At 37.9% G+C, this 908-nt stretch overlaps 1 protein-coding gene across 1 annotated transcript; it reads left to right on the top strand.

Moving 5' to 3' along the window:
• The first annotated feature begins 302 nt into the window (after positions 1 to 302).
• On the top strand, positions 303 to 695 carry LOC109244271. Its single transcript, XM_019411332.1, has one exon. The coding sequence runs from the start codon at positions 303 to 305 to the stop codon at positions 693 to 695; it is 393 nt and encodes a 130-aa protein (XP_019266877.1).
• The last annotated feature ends 213 nt before the right edge of the window (positions 696 to 908 follow it).

Raw genomic sequence — 908 nt, 5'->3', positions numbered from 1 at the left:
GTCTGTCATTTGGATCATCACGTTTGAGATCAAATGTGCAATAGCAGATATCAAATTTCTAACTACTACACAAGATATCATATCTAACAGCTTATGACCAGCTTTGCCCCTCCGTTCAATCGAAATTTACAGTTGTTCGATTCTCCGACCTGGTTTGATAATCTAAAAATGGAATCAGAGCAGGAGACGAATCAGCTGAATTCTGACGATACCAAATCAGAACAAGATGAAGAACAACAGCAAAGAGGAGAATGTTGCGATCACCAAAATGCAGAATTCTGATGATACCAAATCAGAACAAGATGAAGAACAACAACAAAGAGGAGAATGTTGCGATTACCAAAATGCAGTCTCAAATTAATGGCAAAGAGATTCTGAAAGCAATACAAGTAGTAGAGAGAGATTCCATGGCAATCGCCGAGAGCTTCACTTCTCTTTTTGCTTCTCTGCGCTCTACTCTATTTGAGGTTACTAGTACTTCTGTTGATCACATGGACTGCTTTGGCGATGCCGCAGGACGAGTTCAAGAATGTGCACTTGATGCAGCAACTAAAGGAAACCGATATATAAACTCTTGTCTGAAACTGAATGAGGAGATGAAAGGAATTGATAGTCTTTCAACACAACTGAAAATCATCCGGAGAAATGTATATGCATTGGACTCGGCAGTTAACAGGCTAGTTCATTTTCTATGAGTGGATCGGTCTTGAGGAACAATATTGACTAGGTGAGCTGCACATATTTTGTGGTGCCACCACTGGTGCTTTATTTATGAGTTGAGATGCAAATTGAAGTCTTGTTTCTTATTTTTAAGAATTAAGAATAAGCATTGTGTAATCAAATGAATTGTAAGGCTGATACATTTTATAACCCAAAAAAAACAGTTTATGACCAAAGTTTGAGATATA

The sequence above is a fragment of the Nicotiana attenuata genome, unplaced genomic scaffold (assembly GCF_001879085.1).
Source record: "Nicotiana attenuata strain UT unplaced genomic scaffold, NIATTr2, whole genome shotgun sequence".
In the NCBI taxonomy this organism is placed as follows: domain Eukaryota; kingdom Viridiplantae; phylum Streptophyta; class Magnoliopsida; order Solanales; family Solanaceae; genus Nicotiana; species Nicotiana attenuata.
Note: the sequence above shows the minus strand (reverse complement) of the source record. Positions and strands in the feature narration are given on the sequence as shown.